Here is a 17,367-nt window from a genome sequence, read left to right as displayed (position 1 = left end):
ATAAACATATCAAGTTGTCTCCCCTCTGTAATGTATCGTCTTCCTGACAGAGTTTACTATAAACAATAAACATATCAAGTTGTCTCCCCTCTGTAATGTATCTCCTGACAGAGTTTACTATAAACAATAAACATATCAAGTTGTCTCCCCTCTGTTATGTATCGTCTTCCTGACAGAGTTTACTATAAACAATAAACATATCAAGTTGTCTCCCCTCTGTAATGTATCGTCTTCCTGACAGAGTGATACTGTAAACAATACAGAGTTTACTATAAACAATAAACATATCAAGTTGTCTCCCCTCTGTTATGTATCGTCTTCCTGACAGAGTTTACTATAAACAATAAACATATCAAGTTGTCTCCCCTCTGTTATGTATCGTCTTCCTGACAGAGTTTACTATAAACAATAAACATATCAAGTTGTCTCCCCTCTGTTATGTATCGTCTTCCTGACAGAGTTTACTATAAACAATAAACATATCAAGTTGTCTCCCCTCTGTTATGTATCGTCTTCCTGACAGAGTTTACTATAAACAATAAACATATCAAGTTGTCTCCCCTCTGTAATGTATCCTCTGTAATGTATCGTCTTCCTGACAGAGTTTACTATAAACAATAAACATATCAAGTTGTCTCCCCTCTGTAATGTATCGTCTTCCTGACAGAGTTTACTATAAACAATAAACATATCAAGTTGTCTCCCCTCTGTAATGTATCATCTTCATGACAGAGTGATACTGTAAACAATAAACATATCAAGTTGTCTCCCCTCTGTAATGTATCATCTTCATGACAGAGTGATACTGTAAACAATAAACATATCAAGTTGTCTCCCCTCTGTTATGTATCGTCTTCCTGACAGAGTGATACTGTCAACAATAAACATATCAAGTTGTCTCCCCTCTGTAATGTATCATCTTCCTGACAGAGTTTACTATAAACAATAAACATATCAAGTTGTCTCCCCTCTGTTATGTATCGTCTTCCTGACAGAGTTTACTATAAACAATAAACATATCAAGTTGTCTCCCCTCTGTTATGTATCGTCTTCCTGACAGAGTTTATAAACAATAAACATATCAAGTTGTCTCCCCTCTGTAATGTATCGTCTTCCTGACAGAGTTTACTATAAACAATAAACATATCAAGTTGTCTCCCCTCTGTTATGTATCGTCTTCCTGACAGAGTTTACTATAAACAATAAACATATCAAGTTGTCTCCCCTCTGTAATGTATCGTCTTCCTGACAGAGTTTACTATAAACAATAAACATATCAAGTTGTCTCCCCTCTGTAATGTATCGTCTTCCTGACAGAGTTTACTATAAACAATAAACATATCAAGTTGTCTCCCCTCTGTAATGTATCGTCTTCCTGACAGAGTTTACTATAAACAATAAACATATCAAGTTGTCTCCCCTCTGTTATGTATCGTCTTCCTGACAGAGTTTACTATAAACAATAAACATATCAAGTTGTCTCCCCTCTGTAATGTATCGTACTAAAACAATAAACATATCAAGTTGTCTCCCCTCTGTTAATGTATCGTCTTCCTGACAGAGTTTACTATAAACAATAAACATATCAAGTTGTCTCCCCTCTGTAATGTATCGTCTTCCTGACAGAGTTTACTATAAACAATAAACATATCAAGTTGTCTCCCCTCTGTAATGTATCGTCTTCAAGTTGTCTGACAGAGTTTACTATAAACAATAAACATATCAAGTTGTAATGTATCGTCTTCCTGACAGAGTACTAAAACAATAAACATATCAAGTTGTCTCCCCTCTGTTATGTATCGTCTTCCTGACAGAGTGATACTGTAAACAATAAACATATCAAGTTGTCTCCCCTCTGTAATGTATCATCTTCCTGACAGAGTTTACTATAAACAATAAACATATCAAGTTGTCTCCCCTCTGTAATGTATCGTCTTCCTGACAGAGTTTACTATAAACAATAAACATATCAAGTTGTCTCCCCTCTGTTATGTATCGTCTTCCTGACAGAGTTTACTATAAACAATAAACATATCAAGTTGTCTCCCCTCTGTTATGTATCATATCAAGTCTTCCCCTCTGTAGAGTTTACTATAAACAATAAACATATCAAGTTGTCTCCCCTCTGTTATACTATAAACAATAAACATATCAAGTTGTCTCCCCTCTGTTATGTATCGTCTTCCTGACAGAGTTTACTATAAACAATAAACATATCAAGTTGTCTCCCCTCTGTTATGTATCGTCTTCCTGACAGAGTTTACTATAAACAATAAACATATCAAGTTGTCTCCCCTCTGTAATGTATCGTCTTCCTGACAGAGTTTACTATAAACAATAAACATATCAAGTTGTCTCCCCTCTGTAATGTATCATCTTCCTGACAGAGTTTACTATAAACAATAAACATATCAAGTTGTCTCCCCTCTGTAATGTATCATCTTCCTGACAGAGTTTAAACATATAAATGTATCATCTTCCTGACAATAAAAACAATAAACATATCAAGTTGTCTCCCGTCTGTAATGTATCATCTTCCTGACAGAGTTTACTATAAACAATAAACATATCAAGTTGTCTCCCCTCTGTTATGTATCAATAAACAATAAACATATCAAGTTCTCCCCTCTGTTATGTATCGTCTTCCTGACAGAGTTTACGACAGAGTTTACTATAAACAATAAACATATCAAGTTGTCTCCCCTCTGTAATGTATCATCTTCCTGACAGAGTTTACTATAAACAATAAACATATCAAGTTGTCTCCCCTCTGTTATGTATCGTCTTCCTGACAGAGTGATACTGTAAACAATAAACATATCAAGTTGTCTCCCCTCTGTAATGTATCATCTTCCTGACAGAGTTTACTATAAACAATAAACATATCAAGTTGTATCTCCCCAGAGTCTGTAAACAATGTTGTCTCCCCTCTGTATGTATCATCTTCCTGACAGAGTTTACTATAAACAATAAACATATCAAGTTGTCTCCCCTCTGTTATGTATCGTCTTCCTGACAGAGTGATACTGTAAACAATAAACATATCAAGTTGTCTCCCCTCTGTTATGTATCGTCTTCCTGACAGAGTTTACTATAAACAATAAACATATCAAGTTGTCTCCCCTCTGTAATGTATTGTCTTCCTGACAGAGTGATACTGTAAACAATAAACATATCAAGTTGTCTCCCTTCTGTAGTGTATTGTCTGCCTAACAGAGTATTATCAAGTTGTCTCCTCTCTTTAATGTTTCACTTTTCATACCTGACAGGGTATCACAGTAGATGATAGTCGTATCAAAGCCATCAATGACCTGGCCACCAAGCTTATCTCACAGGGACGAACTGACACTATAGCTGTTAAACAAAGGCGTGACGAGATGAACCAGAAGTAAGTCAAGATAAAATAAACAAAATAATGATCGGTTTTACACTGATGAGTGTTTTATCATTATAAAATTAACTACTTTGTCCATGATATCACTAGATCTATTCATTTTCAGCCATGTGGTGGGGATGGGGGCAGATCTTGTGGTATAATTGCTTCGATTAATACCTCAAAGTTTGATATTCTAAATTTTCCAGTGTCAGGGTCATAACTTTTCATGGAAAATCATTTTAGACAAATGTATCTATTAGGAATTGTTGTTACCAAGATTCTTCACTATGCATTTTGGAATAAAAGTAACAGATTTTTAAAATCCTGCTTATACATCAATTTTATTTCTGTGACATTGAAAATATTGAAAGGAAAAATTGACACAATCCTACATGTATATTGCTAGATGGAAAGGTATCCAAGGTGACCTGGACAGTTATAAACAGAAGTTGGCTGCAGCCCTAGAGATCCATGCCTTTAACCGTGATGTTGATGACATAAATGACCGAATCAACGAGAAGGCAGTTCTGCTTTCCAGTGAAGACATGGGTAAGGATTTGAACGCGGTGGAGGCCCTACAGAGGAAACAAGAGGAGATGGAACGTGACATGACAGCTCTACAAACCCAGCTTGAGGTAAACGGTCAAAAATATGTTGTATTATAGAGTGTTCATGCCGAAATTATGTTTTAAATTAAAGATAGAATCGAGGTATCGTACTTGTACTTGCATTCATTTAAGGTATTTTTGGTTGTGAAATTCTTTTTTCAATTCAAATGATGACTAAAGAATTGCAAATTAAATGTTTGCCCTGTGTGAGCTATTAACGGATTCATTTGAAACATTGGTTATACTAGTAATTAATTTGTTGTGTTTGTGATCTTGAACAGCGAATTGAGCTGCAGTGTCGTCAGCTTTGTAACAAGTACCCTGACATGGCAGATTCCATCCTGTCTAAACAACAGGAGGCCCAAGATAACTGGGAGAAATTAGAGGACCTGTCTGATCTGAGGTAGGCATTATCTACTGGGGTTATAGAACTACTGTAGCTTATAGTCTTTTATCTATACTGCTGTAATGGAAACCTTGTCCAGAATCTATTGCATAGATCAGACTTTAGTAAGATCAAGTTTACTTTGAGAAAGTACAAATTTTGATACAGTGTCCTGTATCTGCTCTTATGAAATAGTGACGCAGTGATTAACCATGCCACTTGACAGTTTTATTGAGTTTTAAAAAATCAATGAAATTAGTTTTAAAATATCCATAATTTTTATTTACAGAAAATCAAGACTCGTGGAGTCCTATAAACTTCAGAAGTTCCTTGCAGATGCTAGAGAGCTGGTTAGTTGACTTTTCGATTTCTTTTTACACATATATGTATACATACATACTTTATAACAGCAGAGAGAGTGCATTATGTCCCAGCTTAAAGCATGGCATTACATCACCTTGAATTTGCTTACTACAACAATTTTTAAATTCGAGTGTAATTTCAAAACAACAAAAGATTAATAGAATGTTTAAAATTTTGGTTTAGTCAAACCATGCTGATAAAGAAATCACTAATTTCTTTATCATTAGGTGTGTTAAGTAGCACACTCAGATCTCTGAAACTACACAAGTCAAGAATTGAGGGGTGGGATTTGGGAGGAGGCTGGATAAACTTAATGATTACAGATTAGAGATTTGTCATTGAATGATATCAGTCAACAATACATTCTATCATTGATCTAACCTTGATATTGATCTTTACAGATCTCTTGGTCAGGTGATATGACCACTAGGATGAATGCTGCTGACCTGGCCAAGGACGTTCCTGAGGCTGAGAGCTTACTACAGATGCACCATGAACGCAAGGTAGCTTAGAAAGCTGTACACTTGAAGATAAACAGAAATTGTAACAGATGTTAACAGAAACAAACTGCTTGTGTCTAAAACTTTTCAAAAGTATTAATCAAAAATGAAGATATTGTTTTACTGTTTTACACCAGTGTGATATATGTCAAAAAAGATTTGTGATGTAACACTCCTAATCTGTTTAAATATATGTAAAAAATTGATCAACTTTTGCTCTTACATAAGTGTTTGATCACTTGTTTCCCAGGCGGAGATTGATGGTCGTAAACCCCACTTTGCTGCCGTAAGAGAGTATGGTAACAAGTTAATTGAGAGCAAACATTATGCTGCAGAGGAAATACAGAAGACCATCGGTCAACTTGACCACACCAAACTGTCACTGAATGGAGCTTGGGACAAGCGTAATGTAGTCCTCACTCAGTGTCATGACCTCCAGGTAAGGTCAAAGGTCATTCAGACTGCAATACCTTCATACAAGCAGTTACATCAGTTGAATTTTACAAAAGATGATCTACCTAACAAACATATTGACAGAGAAATTAAGAACCATTTTAGAAATAATAGCATGTAATATTATTACAGCCATGATAAGGAGGACATGCCAACAGTAATCTGTTGGGAAAATTTTAGTTTTTAAAAGATTAGCAGACAACACCTGATCATTTGAAAAAATTACTGAATGAAATCTTACCTGATTGTTTGATAAAATCATTGAATGAAATCTTACCTGATTGTTTGATAAAATCATTGAATGAAATCTTACCTGATTGTTTGATAAAATCATTGAATGAAATCTTACCTGATTGTTTGATAAAATCATTGAATGAAATCTTACCTGATTGTTTGATAAAATCATTGAATGAAATCTTACCTGATTGTTTGATAAAATCATTGAATGAAATCTTACCTGATTGTTGTTTGTATAGGTTTTCATTGAGACAGCAGAACAAACGGAGTCCTGGATTTCTACAAAGGAAGCTTTCCTGTCCAATGATGACCTTGGGGTAAGATAGAACTACTGGTTGTACAGTTATAAGTATTATAATGTATGACTGTGTAGGTATCTAGTTATATGCTGAAACAGGTTTTGTAGAGTTTGCTTTGAAACACATCACTCATTGTACACCTGATTATGTTTTGCATTACATTTCTAATGGTAATATTTTGTTTATTGATGGTCAAAATCTCAAATAAAGTAGACACTTGTGTATATTAACAGTGAAGAATGGCCTCTGTGATTTCAGAACACATTATACAGTGTTGAGGCGCTGATTAAGAAACATGATGGTTTTGAGAAGGCAACACAGGCCCAACAGGACAGACTGGAGGACCTAAAACAGTTTGCACAAAGCTTGAACGAGCAGAACCATTATGCTACACATGAGATTGTTGATCGCTGTCAAGCTGCTGTAGAGCGTACCAGGCGATTCATGGACCAGTCAGCTGCCAGAAGGCAGAAACTGGAGGATTCTAAAAACTACCAACTCTTCCTTAGGAACTTGTATGAAGTAAGTTATAACACTCAGTAGAATAAATTTCAGAGCGGCTGATTTAAAGAAAATAAAACATGTTTTGTGCAGATTTGATAAAGGTTCAATATTTAAGGAGATGTACAATAAAATTAAAAAATTAAAAGGATGTTGTGAAGATAGCAATTGAAAATTTAAGATTAACATTGAGGTCTAGGTGTATTTGGGGATGTTATGTTGTGGTTTTACTGTATAATTTAGGTGTCTAACTGGATCAACGAGGTGTATTTGGGGATGTTATGTTGTGGTTTTACTGTATAATTTAGGTGTCTAACTGGATCAACGAGGTGTATTTGGGGATGTTATGTTGTGGTTTTACTGTATAATTTAGGTGTCTAACTGGATCAACGAGGTGTATTTGGGGATGTTATGTTGTGGTTTTACTGTATAATTTAGGTGTCTAACTGGATCAACGAGGTGTATTTGGGGATGTTATGTTGTGGTTTTACTGTATAATTTAGGTGTCTAACTGGATCAACGAGAAGCTTCAGGTGGCCCTTGATGAGTCCTACCGAGATCCTACCAACCTACAAGCCAAACTCCAGAAGCATCAGGCCTTTGAGGCTGAAGTCACAGCCAACAGGAACCGTGTGGATGCTGTTGTGGAGGTATGGACGTGACTGTACATATGCAATGTAGTCGGATAGCACTAGTGTTTGTCCTTCCAATTTGCAGCCAGATTGAGGAAACATCCACTAAATCCTGATTAAGTACATGTACAATTTCCTGCTTCTGTAATTAATTATTCAAAGTTTTATTATTATCTAATCAACATTTTTTGTTAATTAATTCAGAGAATCATTTTCATTGTTATACCAGTATTTCACCTTGTGACTTTGTTCTATAATAAGTGTGAATCACAAGAAAACAACAGCTAACAGGGATTCACATACACACTTATAATAATGTTTCATAATTAACAATCATGGTTGTTATTTTTATGGTCTGTTTAAGAAAATACCTTTAACTTATTAGTAACAATACCTATGTAGATTCAGGAGACCTAGTACATATCTAAATATTACAGTTTACATGAAACCTGTAATTATAGAAAACCATGGATCAAATGATTGGTAACCTGGTTGTATAAATATATCTTAGTCTAGTATATAGGATTTACATCCTATTATCTTATTTTCAAAATTTTGTTTTGGGGTCACCTTAAGTCCACTATAGTTTTTAAAGGAAAATTGCATTTTGAGCATATCTTTATTTATTTGTCATTGAAAATGCATTAGTGAGAACGCATTGATGTATTTAAACTGCCTTACTATCATCAATGTCATAATTTCTTTTTTGTGACACTTGAAAGCTAATTATCCTATGAGTTTTATATTCAGTATTGTTTTACTTCAGGTGACTGTCCTTAATGTAAGCCTCTTGTGATGAAAGAGAGTGACAGTGATAACATTGTTTTACTTCAGGTGACTGTCCTTAATGTAAGCCTCTTGTGATGAAAGAGAGTGACTGTGATACTTCAGGTGACTGTCCTTACTGTAAGTCTCTTGTGATGAAAGAGAGTGACTGTGATAACATTGTTTTACTTCAGGTGACTGTCCTTACTGTAATCCTCTTGTGATGAAAGAGAGTGACTGTGATACTTCAGGTGACTGTCCTTACTGTAAGCCTCTTGTGATGAAAGAGAGTGACTGTGATAACATTGTTTTACTTCAGGTGACTGTCCTTACTGTAATCCTCTTGTGATGAAAGAGAGTGACTGTGATACTTGAGGTGACTGTCCTTACTGTAAGCCTCTTGTGATGAAAGAGAGTGACTGTGATAACATTGTTTTACTTGAGGTGACTGTCCTTACTGTAAGCCTCTTGTGATGAAAGAGAGTGACTGTGATACTTCAGGTGACTGTCCTTACTGTAAGCCTCTTGTGATGAAAGAGAGTGACTGTGATACTTGAGGTGACTGTCCTTACTGTAAGCCTCTTGTGATGAAAGAGAGTGACTGTGATACTTGAGGTGACTGTCCTTACTGTAAGCCTCTTGTGATGAAAGAGAGTGACTGTGATACTTCAGGTGACTGTCCTTACTGTAAGCCTCTTGTGATGAAAGAGAGTGACTGTGATACTTGAGGTGACTGTCCTTACTGTAAGCCTCTTGTGATGAAAGAGAGTGACTGTGATAACATTGTTTTACTTGAGGTGACTGTCCTTACTGTAAGTCTCTTGTGATGAAAGAGAGTGACTGTGATAACATTGTTTTACTTCAGATGACTGTCCTTACTGTAAGCCTCTTGTGATGAAAGAGAGTGACTGTGATAACATTGTTTTACTTCAGGTGACTGTCCTTACTGTAAGCCTCTTGTGATGAAAGAGAGTGACTGTGATACTTCAGGTGACTGTCCTTACTGTAAGTCTCTTGTGATGAAAGAGAGTGACTGTGATAACATTGTTTTACTTCAGGTGACTGTCCTTACTGTAAGCCTCTTGTGATGAAAGAGAGTGACTGTGATAACATTGTTTTACTTCAGGTGACTGTCCTTACTGTAAGTCTCTTGTGATGAAAGAGAGTGACTGTGATACTTCAGGTGACTGTCCTTACTGTAAGTCTCTTGTGATGAAAGAGAGTGACTGTGATACTTCAGGTGATTGTCCTTACTGTAAGCCTCTTGTGATGAAAGAGAGTGACTGTGATACTTCAGGTGACTGTCCTTACTGTAAGCCTCTTGTGATGAAAGAGAGTGACTGTGATACTTCAGGTGACTGTCCTTACTGTAAGTCTCTTGTGATGAAAGAGAGTGACTGTGATACTTCATGTGACTGTCCTTACTGTAAGTCTCTTGTGATGAAAGAGAGTGACTGTGATAACATTGTTTTACTTCAGGTGATTGTCCTTACTGTAAGCCTCTTGTGATGAAAGAGAGTGACTGTGATAACATTGTTTTACTTCAGGTGACTGTCCTTACTTTAAGCCTCTTGTGATGAAAGAGAGTGACTGTGATACTTGAGGTGACTGTCCTTACTGTAAGCCTCTTGTGATGAAAGAGAGTGACTGTGATACTTGAGGTGACTGTCCTTACTGTAAGCCTCTTGTGATGAAAGAGAGTGACTGTGATAACATTGTTTTACTTGAGGTGACTGTCCTTACTGTAAGTCTCTTGTGATGAAAGAGAGTGACTGTGATAACATTGTTTTACTTCAGATGACTGTCCTTACTGTAAGCCTCTTGTGATGAAAGAGAGTGACTGTGATAACATTGTTTTACTTCAGGTGACTGTCCTTACTGTAAGCCTCTTGTGATGAAAGAGAGTGACTGTGATACTTCAGGTGACTGTCCTTACTGTAAGTCTCTTGTGATGAAAGAGAGTGACTGTGATAACATTGTTTTACTTCAGGTGACTGTCCTTACTGTAAGCCTCTTGTGATGAAAGAGAGTGACTGTGATAACATTGTTTTACTTCAGGTGACTGTCCTTACTGTAAGTCTCTTGTGATGAAAGAGAGTGACTGTGATACTTCAGGTGACTGTCCTTACTGTAAGTCTCTTGTGATGAAAGAGAGTGACTGTGATACTTCAGGTGATTGTCCTTACTGTAAGCCTCTTGTGATGAAAGAGAGTGACTGTGATACTTCAGGTGACTGTCCTTACTGTAAGCCTCTTGTGATGAAAGAGAGTGACTGTGATACTTCAGGTGACTGTCCTTACTGTAAGTCTCTTGTGATGAAAGAGAGTGACTGTGATACTTCATGTGACTGTCCTTACTGTAAGTCTCTTGTGATGAAAGAGAGTGACTGTGATACTTCAGGTGATTGTCCTTACTGTAAGCCTCTTGTGATGAAAGAGAGTGACTGTGATACTTGAGGTGACTGTCCTTACTGTAAGCCTCTTGTGATGAAAGAGAGTGACTGTGATAACATTGTTTTACTTCAGGTGATTGTCCTTACTGTAAGCCTCTTGTGATGAAAGAGAGTGACTGTGATACTTCAGGTGACTGTCCTTACTGTAAGTCTCTTGTGATGAAAGAGAGTGACTGTGATACTTCAGGTGATTGTCCTTACTGTAAGCCTCTTGTGATGAAAGAGAGTGACTGTGATACTTCAGGTGACTGTCCTTACTGTAAGCCTCTTGTGATGAAAGAGAGTGACTGTGATACTTCAGGTGACTGTCCTTACTGTAAGTCTCTTGTGATGAAAGAGAGTGACTGTGATACTTCATGTGACTGTCCTTACTGTAAGTCTCTTGTGATGAAAGAGAGTGACTGTGATACTTCAGGTGATTGTCCTTACTGTAAGCCTCTTGTGATGAAAGAGAGTGACTGTGATACTTGAGGTGACTGTCCTTACTGTAAGCCTCTTGTGATGAAAGAGAGTGACTGTGATACTTCAGGTGACTGTCCTTACTGTAAGCCTCTTGTGATGAAAGAGAGTGACTGTGATAACATTGTTTTACTTCAGGTGATTGTCCTTACTGTAAGCCTCTTGTGATGAAAGAGAGTGACTGTGATAACATTGTTTTACTTCAGGTGACTGTCCTTACAGTAAGCCTCTTGTGATGAAAGAGAGTGACTGTGATAACATTGTTTTACTTCAGGTGACTGTCCTTACTGTAAGCCTCTTGTGATGAAAGAGAGTGACTGTGATACTTGAGGTGACTGTCCTTACTGTAAGCCTCTTGTGATGAAAGAGAGTGACTGTGATAACATTGTTTTACTTGAGGTGACTGTCCTTACTGTAAGCCTCTTGTGATGAAAGAGAGTGACTGTGATACTTCAGGTGACTGTCCTTACTGTAAGCCTCTTGTGATGAAAGAGAGTGACTGTGATACTTGAGGTGACTGTCCTTACTGTAAGCCTCTTGTGATGAAAGAGAGTGACTGTGATACTTCAGGTGACTGTCCTTACTGTAAGCCTCTTGTGATGAAAGAGAGTGACTGTGATACTTCAGGTGACTGTCCTTACTGTAAGCCTCTTGTGATGAAAGAGAGTGACTGTGATAACATTGTTTTTGCTCTTGATTCCCTTATCATCATTGCTGATATGTATTGAATGTTGTCCCTAGGAGGGTAATGGGCTTGAGAAAGAGGATCACTATGCCAAGACAGATATAGAGAAACGACTGAATGAGCTGGAATTAAGCTGGGAGGCTCTCATGGCTGCTAGTGCTGAAAAGAAGGATAGATTGCAAGACGCTTACCAGGTACATGAACCAGATCATTTTATTTGTCAAAGCACAGTCTGTAGAAGGGCAGAAAAAAACTTTGTCATAGAAACTTTAAGTCACGTATCATCCAAGAACTCAATTTTGCTTTCAGTCATTTAATTCAGTCATACGAAAGTACATCGACTCAAATCTGGTGCATATGTACTAAGGAACACAATTGCTTTGAGACGCTGTGATAAAGTTGTGATGAGACCAGTTACAAAAGATTTGAGATGAGAATTTTGTGAGTTTACAATATTTAGTTACAAATGATTTGGTAAGTAGGGGAATAGTTGAATCATCAATACTAAATAGCTGATAAATATTTCAATACGTTTCACAATTTTTGTCAAGTTACCATCCATTTGTTTTTGTTATAGGCTCTGATGTTCAATCGTGTGGTGGATGACCTCATGTCATGGATGGAGGATGTGGAATCACAACTCATGTCAGAGGACCATGGCAAGGACCTCACCTCTGTCAACAACCTCCTCAAGAAACACCAGGTCAGACATCTTTCACTAAATTGTCTTCAGTGTCAAAGGTCATAAATAATATGATGTTTCGTCTCATTTGTCCTTCATATCTGATCTCCGAATTGTTCAGATAAAGTTTTCATTTACTGAAAATCACTTATATTTCGTACAGCATTTATTTTCATGTTAGCATGCAAAGAGAGTCAATTTCAAATTCAAATCCCTCACTATCATTTGTGCTTAATTGCCTCTGGATGGCATCCATTTTGATTTGGAAATCAATAGCTGTCTTGAAGATTCCATATCTTAAATAACTCATCTTTCACATTTTAAAGTTATATCTAGCTCAGTGTCGGTGAAATCATGTATTCACAAATAAGTCTGAAGAGGTAAGATCACAAAATAAAGTTTTCACTGAATTTAAGTGATTTATAGCCAGAAATTAGGAATTATTTCATTTCTGCTGGCCATACTGTTGCGTCTAGATCAGACCTTTTCTTAGACTAATATTTTACAATTGGATATTAATTTGGGGTTTTATCAGGTTATTTTTGACATGTATCAAACAGGCTTTTGCAAAAGTTTACAGATTAAAATTTTGATTAGACATTCAGCTCCATTTCATTCCCTGATAGCTTTCTGGTATCTTTTGTTTACCTTTCCTTTATACAGCTTGGAATTAGGTCTTTAGGTATAGAAATGTCATAATCTGCCATACACATGTGTAAGTCTTCTGATAGGTGCCTATGTGAAGGTCAGTATGTCAGTCATATACCATATTGTTGCCTGTTGGTTCTGTTGTTGTATACCTTATTCTCATTTGAGAACATTGCATAACATACTTGGATTGACCAATTTTTTGCTTGGTGGATGTTGTTGATAAAGCAGAAAACACCTACTCTTAAGGAACACCTGGTCTTATTCTCCTTGTTCTTTTTGAGGACTTTTTGTAAATTTTTTTTTTTTTTCATATTTTGTCAGAGTTTTATTGAATTTGAGTTTATATTATGACTATATTGACAGGTTGGTATTTTCTTATTGTTTGTTGTAACAGATGTTGGAACAGGACATCCAAATCCATAGAGAGAAAGTAACTGATGTCCAGGATGCTGCTCAAGTGTTTAAGGAGGCTAAACATTTCATGAACAAAGACCTGCAGGCTAGGGCTAAAGAAACATCAGAAAGGTAAGTGTATCTCGTCTCTGGACCAGTTTAAAAAAGATTTGAATTTTTTTTCATATCGAGTGGCTTTAACCATGTACTGAGAACTTTTTTTTATCTGACAGGTATAAGTCCCTTACTGAGCCTTGCACCATTAGGCGTGATAACTTGGAGGAGGCACTGTTGATGTACCAATTCTTCCGTGATGTAGAGGATGAGATGTCTTGGATACAAGATAAGAAGCCAGTCGCTTCTTCTACAGACCTTGGAGCATCCTATCCAGCTGTCCAGAACCTCATGAAGAAACACCAGGTTTGTATTCATCTATAATAAAGTTGAACAGCATGGTTATAAATGAGAAGTATTGAAAACATTATTGAGTGATTTTAGATAATTATCCTGCAATAAGCCATGGGGCTCAAAGTCAGGGGGAACGCTTATTACAGTACCATGAAATATCATTTGTAATTTTACTGAAAGTGATATGTGTGGACATCATGTATAAATATGATATTTAATATTTTGTCACCACATTAAATATCCACTGTACTTTTCAGGCGCTGGAGGCTGAGATCAATATTATGTCACCACATTAAATATCCACTGTACTTTTCAGGCGCTGGAGGCTGAGATCAATATTATGTCACCACATTAAATATCCACTGTACTTTTCAGGCGCTGGAGGCTGAGATCAATATTATGTCACCACATTAAATATCCACTGTACTTTTCAGGCGCTGGAGGCTGAGATCAATATTTTGTCACCACATTAAATATCCACTGTACTTTTCAGGCGCTGGAGGCTGAGATCAATATTTTGTCACCACATTAAATATCCACTGTACTTTTCAGGCACTGGAGGCTGAGATCAATATTTTGTCACCACATTAAATATCCACTGTACTTTTCAGGCGCTGGAGGCTGAGATCAATATTTTGTCACCACATTAAATATCCACTGTACTTTTCAGGCACTGGAGGCTGAGATCAATATTTTGTCACCACATTAAATATCCACTGTACTTTTCAGGCACTGGAGGCTGAGATCATTGCCCATGAGCCCCTAATTGATGAGGTGGCTAGTAATGCCCAGAGAATGGTCCAGTCCAAACACTTTGCCAGTCAGGACATCGAGATGCGACTGGATGAACTTCACCGTGACCTTCAGCAGCTCAAGGAACAGACATCTGTCCGCAAGGTCGCCCTACAGGACTCCCTGGAATCTCAAAAGGTAGGAATTCTATCTGAACTTTGTTCATCACAATATCATAATTAAGAGTAGAAAGCATGGTTATTTGTAATAAATATTGTTTTGAATGATGTTATATTTTTTATCAAATAGTTTTGTATTCTGTATTTGATGATGGTCATACTTGCTATATTAGAAATTTACTGATCCATGGTTTCAAATTACATATCATCAACAAAAATGATGATAATGTTTCTGTGACAGTTCTATGCTGAGATAGCAGAGGCTAACAGCTGGATGGATGAGAAGATCCCAGTCCTTAGCAGTCCAGATTACGGCAAAGACGAGGATACAGTACAGGTATGCTGACAGTTGTCACAATATTACTGTAATCGTCTCACTGAACAGGCCCAAGTATACCGTCTTAGATATACATTACAAGTCGTCAGATTGATAATGTTACTAATCAATAAGTGTATTGCAAAATAAAGTTGAAAAGAAATATGTCACGAGACAAGGTACTTTCTCACGGGCAGTGGTCATTTATGGTTGAAAATGATTACACATAAAAGATGATGTCACTGCCATTGTGTGAACACATGATCTGATGCTGATTAACTTTCATATTTCAGGCCTACACAAAGAAATTGGATGCTCTTGAAAGAGATATTGATAACTTTAGCAACAACATTGGAGAATTGGCAGCTCTGAGCCGCACTTTAGTGGACAAAGGTCACTATGACAGCGAAAATATCAAGAAACAACAGGTATGAGACACCTTTTAGCTTCTGTCATTGCAAACATACAGAGGTAGTTTGGTGACACCTTGTAGCTTCTGTCATTGCAAACATACAGAGGTAGTATGGTGATACCTTATAGCTTCTGTCATAGCAAACATAGAGAGGTAGTATGGTGACACCTGTTAGCTTCAGTCATAGCAAACATAGAGAGGTAGTATGGTGACACCTTTTAGCTTCAGTCATAGCAAACATAGCGAGGTAGTATGGTGACACCTTTTAGCTTCAGTCATAGCAAACATAGAGAGGTAGTATGGTGACACCTTGTAGCTTCTGTCATAGCAAACATAGAGAGGTAGTATGGTGACACCTTGTAGCTTCAGTCATAGCAAACATAGAGGTAGTATGGTTACACCTTATAGCTTCAGTCATAGCAAACATAGAGGTAGTATGGTTACACCTTATAGCTCCTGTCATAGCAAACATAGAGAGGTAGTATGGTGACACCTTGTAGCTTCAGTCATAGCAAACATAGAGGTAGTATGGTTACACCTTATAGCTCCTGTCATAGCAAACATAGAGAGGTAGTATGGTTACGCCTTGTAGCTTCTGCCATAGCAAACATAGAGAGGTAGTATGGTAACCTTTGCAGTAACAACCCGTCTTTCTGTCAATAAAAAATGGTCCTAAAAACAAAAGCTGTATATTTCTTTTGGAATGTTTCATTACCATTGATGAGAAGTATGAACTCCTGGTTGTATAGCGATGTTTATATTCTGTAGGCATCTATAGAAAGTAAACACAGCCACCTTCAGGATCTCTCCAGCCAGCGACGTGTCAGACTAACAGATACTAAGAAACTGTTTGAGTTTTATCGTGAGGCAGAGGAAGTGACTGTCTGGATCTCTGACCGTGTTGTCATAGCTGCGTCAGAGGATTATGGACAAGATCTTGAGCATGTGGAGGTTTGTATTTCAATTTTCATTGCAGAGATACTAGACTAAGTTTCGGTTTGAAGTAAAACATCTACACAAAGACTTAAAGTTAATACATCCTTGTTTTCATTTCATTTTGTTATGACTTAAGAACTGGAAAATTGAAAGTCCTATAAAAGATCAGGTATATACCCTATCAGCATTGGAATTTTACAGACTCTCTACTTAAATCTAACACCAATTAAAGTTGACTTTTCTCCTTCAGATGTTACAGCAGAAGTTTGAGGACTTTATCCACGACCTTAATTCAAGTGAAGATCGAATCACTAAGGTAGAAACCATGGGGATCGCCATGATTGAAGTACAACATTTTGAGTCGGAGAAGATCAAGATGAGACTGGAGGAGATTAATCAGATGTGGCTTGAATTGAAAGATGTCACCAAGGCCCGTCAGGATGTAAGTATTAACAAAGGATAAATATCCTTACAATAAGGTCATAGAACACCGTATATCTTTATCTCTGTTATTGAACATGACTTATGATGTGGATTCATTTCTTGCAGCAGTTTTCATTTGTAAGGAAGAATCAACTGAAATTTAGGAATTCTCTGCTTTAGGCATGTTTTGGATGAAAATGCCTTAATCCTTACGTAACTAAAATATAAAGAGAAAATCTATCATACAACTTTTCATTCTACAGGCCCTCGCAGCTGCCAAGCAGGTTCACATGTATGGTAGGGATGCAGACGACACACTGGACTGGATCCAAGAGAAAGAAGGACTGGTGACCAAGGAGGACTTTGGCCATGATCTGGAAAGTGTGCGGGCACTGCTTAGTAGACACGAAGGACTTGAGGTAAGGCCACAGGTTACTTTGTTCATTCTAAAAGTTTCATGAAGATGTTCAAATAGTTGTGAAGTTGGAATTTTTTTTTTTTAACCAAATATACTCTAAGA

General features: G+C 37.0%; 1 protein-coding gene across 1 annotated transcript in view; it reads left to right on the top strand.

The window, feature by feature from the left end:
• Window positions 1-17,367, top strand: part of LOC132555140 (spectrin beta chain, non-erythrocytic 5-like) — a 125,465-nt gene that overhangs the window by 92,392 nt on the left and 15,706 nt on the right. Inside the window, exons 57-75 of the mRNA XM_060219489.1 lie at window positions 3,270-3,388; window positions 3,783-4,011; window positions 4,266-4,387; window positions 4,659-4,719; window positions 5,134-5,235; window positions 5,483-5,671; window positions 6,162-6,239; window positions 6,480-6,743; window positions 7,226-7,372; window positions 11,772-11,909; window positions 12,293-12,418; window positions 13,443-13,573; window positions 13,675-13,861; window positions 14,579-14,779; window positions 15,002-15,097; window positions 15,370-15,504; window positions 16,257-16,439; window positions 16,675-16,866; window positions 17,111-17,266. Coding sequence (XP_060075472.1) covers window positions 3,270-3,388; window positions 3,783-4,011; window positions 4,266-4,387; window positions 4,659-4,719; window positions 5,134-5,235; window positions 5,483-5,671; window positions 6,162-6,239; window positions 6,480-6,743; window positions 7,226-7,372; window positions 11,772-11,909; window positions 12,293-12,418; window positions 13,443-13,573; window positions 13,675-13,861; window positions 14,579-14,779; window positions 15,002-15,097; window positions 15,370-15,504; window positions 16,257-16,439; window positions 16,675-16,866; window positions 17,111-17,266 — 2,856 coding nt within the window. The remainder of the gene's footprint in view (window positions 1-3,269; window positions 3,389-3,782; window positions 4,012-4,265; window positions 4,388-4,658; window positions 4,720-5,133; window positions 5,236-5,482; window positions 5,672-6,161; window positions 6,240-6,479; window positions 6,744-7,225; window positions 7,373-11,771; window positions 11,910-12,292; window positions 12,419-13,442; window positions 13,574-13,674; window positions 13,862-14,578; window positions 14,780-15,001; window positions 15,098-15,369; window positions 15,505-16,256; window positions 16,440-16,674; window positions 16,867-17,110; window positions 17,267-17,367) is intronic.

The sequence above is a fragment of the Ylistrum balloti genome, unplaced genomic scaffold, assembly GCF_031769215.1.
Source record: "Ylistrum balloti isolate Yb309-2 unplaced genomic scaffold, AGI_CSIRO_Ybal_v1 Utg370454, whole genome shotgun sequence".
In the NCBI taxonomy this organism is placed as follows: Eukaryota; Metazoa; Mollusca; class Bivalvia; order Pectinida; family Pectinidae; genus Ylistrum; species Ylistrum balloti.
The sequence above is the reverse complement of the archived record's forward strand: the minus strand, read 5'-3'. Positions and strand labels throughout refer to the sequence as shown.